Source organism: Calidris pugnax, unplaced genomic scaffold, assembly GCF_001431845.1.
Source record: "Calidris pugnax isolate Ruff unplaced genomic scaffold, ASM143184v1 scaffold528, whole genome shotgun sequence".
Lineage (NCBI taxonomy): Eukaryota > Metazoa > Chordata > Aves > Charadriiformes > Scolopacidae > Calidris > Calidris pugnax.
Window position 1 is genome coordinate 79,628 of NW_015091224.1, and position 280 is coordinate 79,907.

The 280-nt window shown below is 74.3% G+C and overlaps 1 protein-coding gene across 1 annotated transcript in view; it reads right to left on the minus strand.

Moving 5' to 3' along the window:
- LOC106898550 (retinoic acid receptor RXR-beta-A-like) overlaps positions 1-274 on the minus strand; it is a 20,961-nt gene extending 20,687 nt beyond the window's left edge. The window contains exon 1 of the mRNA XM_014959850.1: positions 103-274. Within this exon, the coding sequence (XP_014815336.1) occupies positions 103-246 (144 nt within the window). The 5' untranslated portion in view covers positions 247-274. The remainder of the gene's footprint in view (positions 1-102) is intronic.
- Between the last annotated feature and the right edge of the window lie 6 nt (positions 275-280).

Below are 280 nucleotides of genomic sequence, written 5' to 3' on the forward strand. Positions count from 1 at the left end.
TCTGCGAGAGAGGGGGGGGGGAGGGGGGCAGGGCCGGGGGGGGCCCCCCCCCCCAACTTCCTCCAGCCCCACAACTCCCAACTTGGGGGGCTGCCCCCTTACCTGGGGGCTGCTGACGGGGCCGTAGGCGATGGCGGGGGTGGCGGGGAGCCCCGGGGAACCCATGGAGGAGCTGATGACGGGGAAGGGGGAGCCCAGGCTGGCGACGGGGGAGTTGAGGGAGGAGGTCATGGCCGAACCGATCATGGAGGGGTGGTGGAGGGGGGCCGAGGGCTCCGGG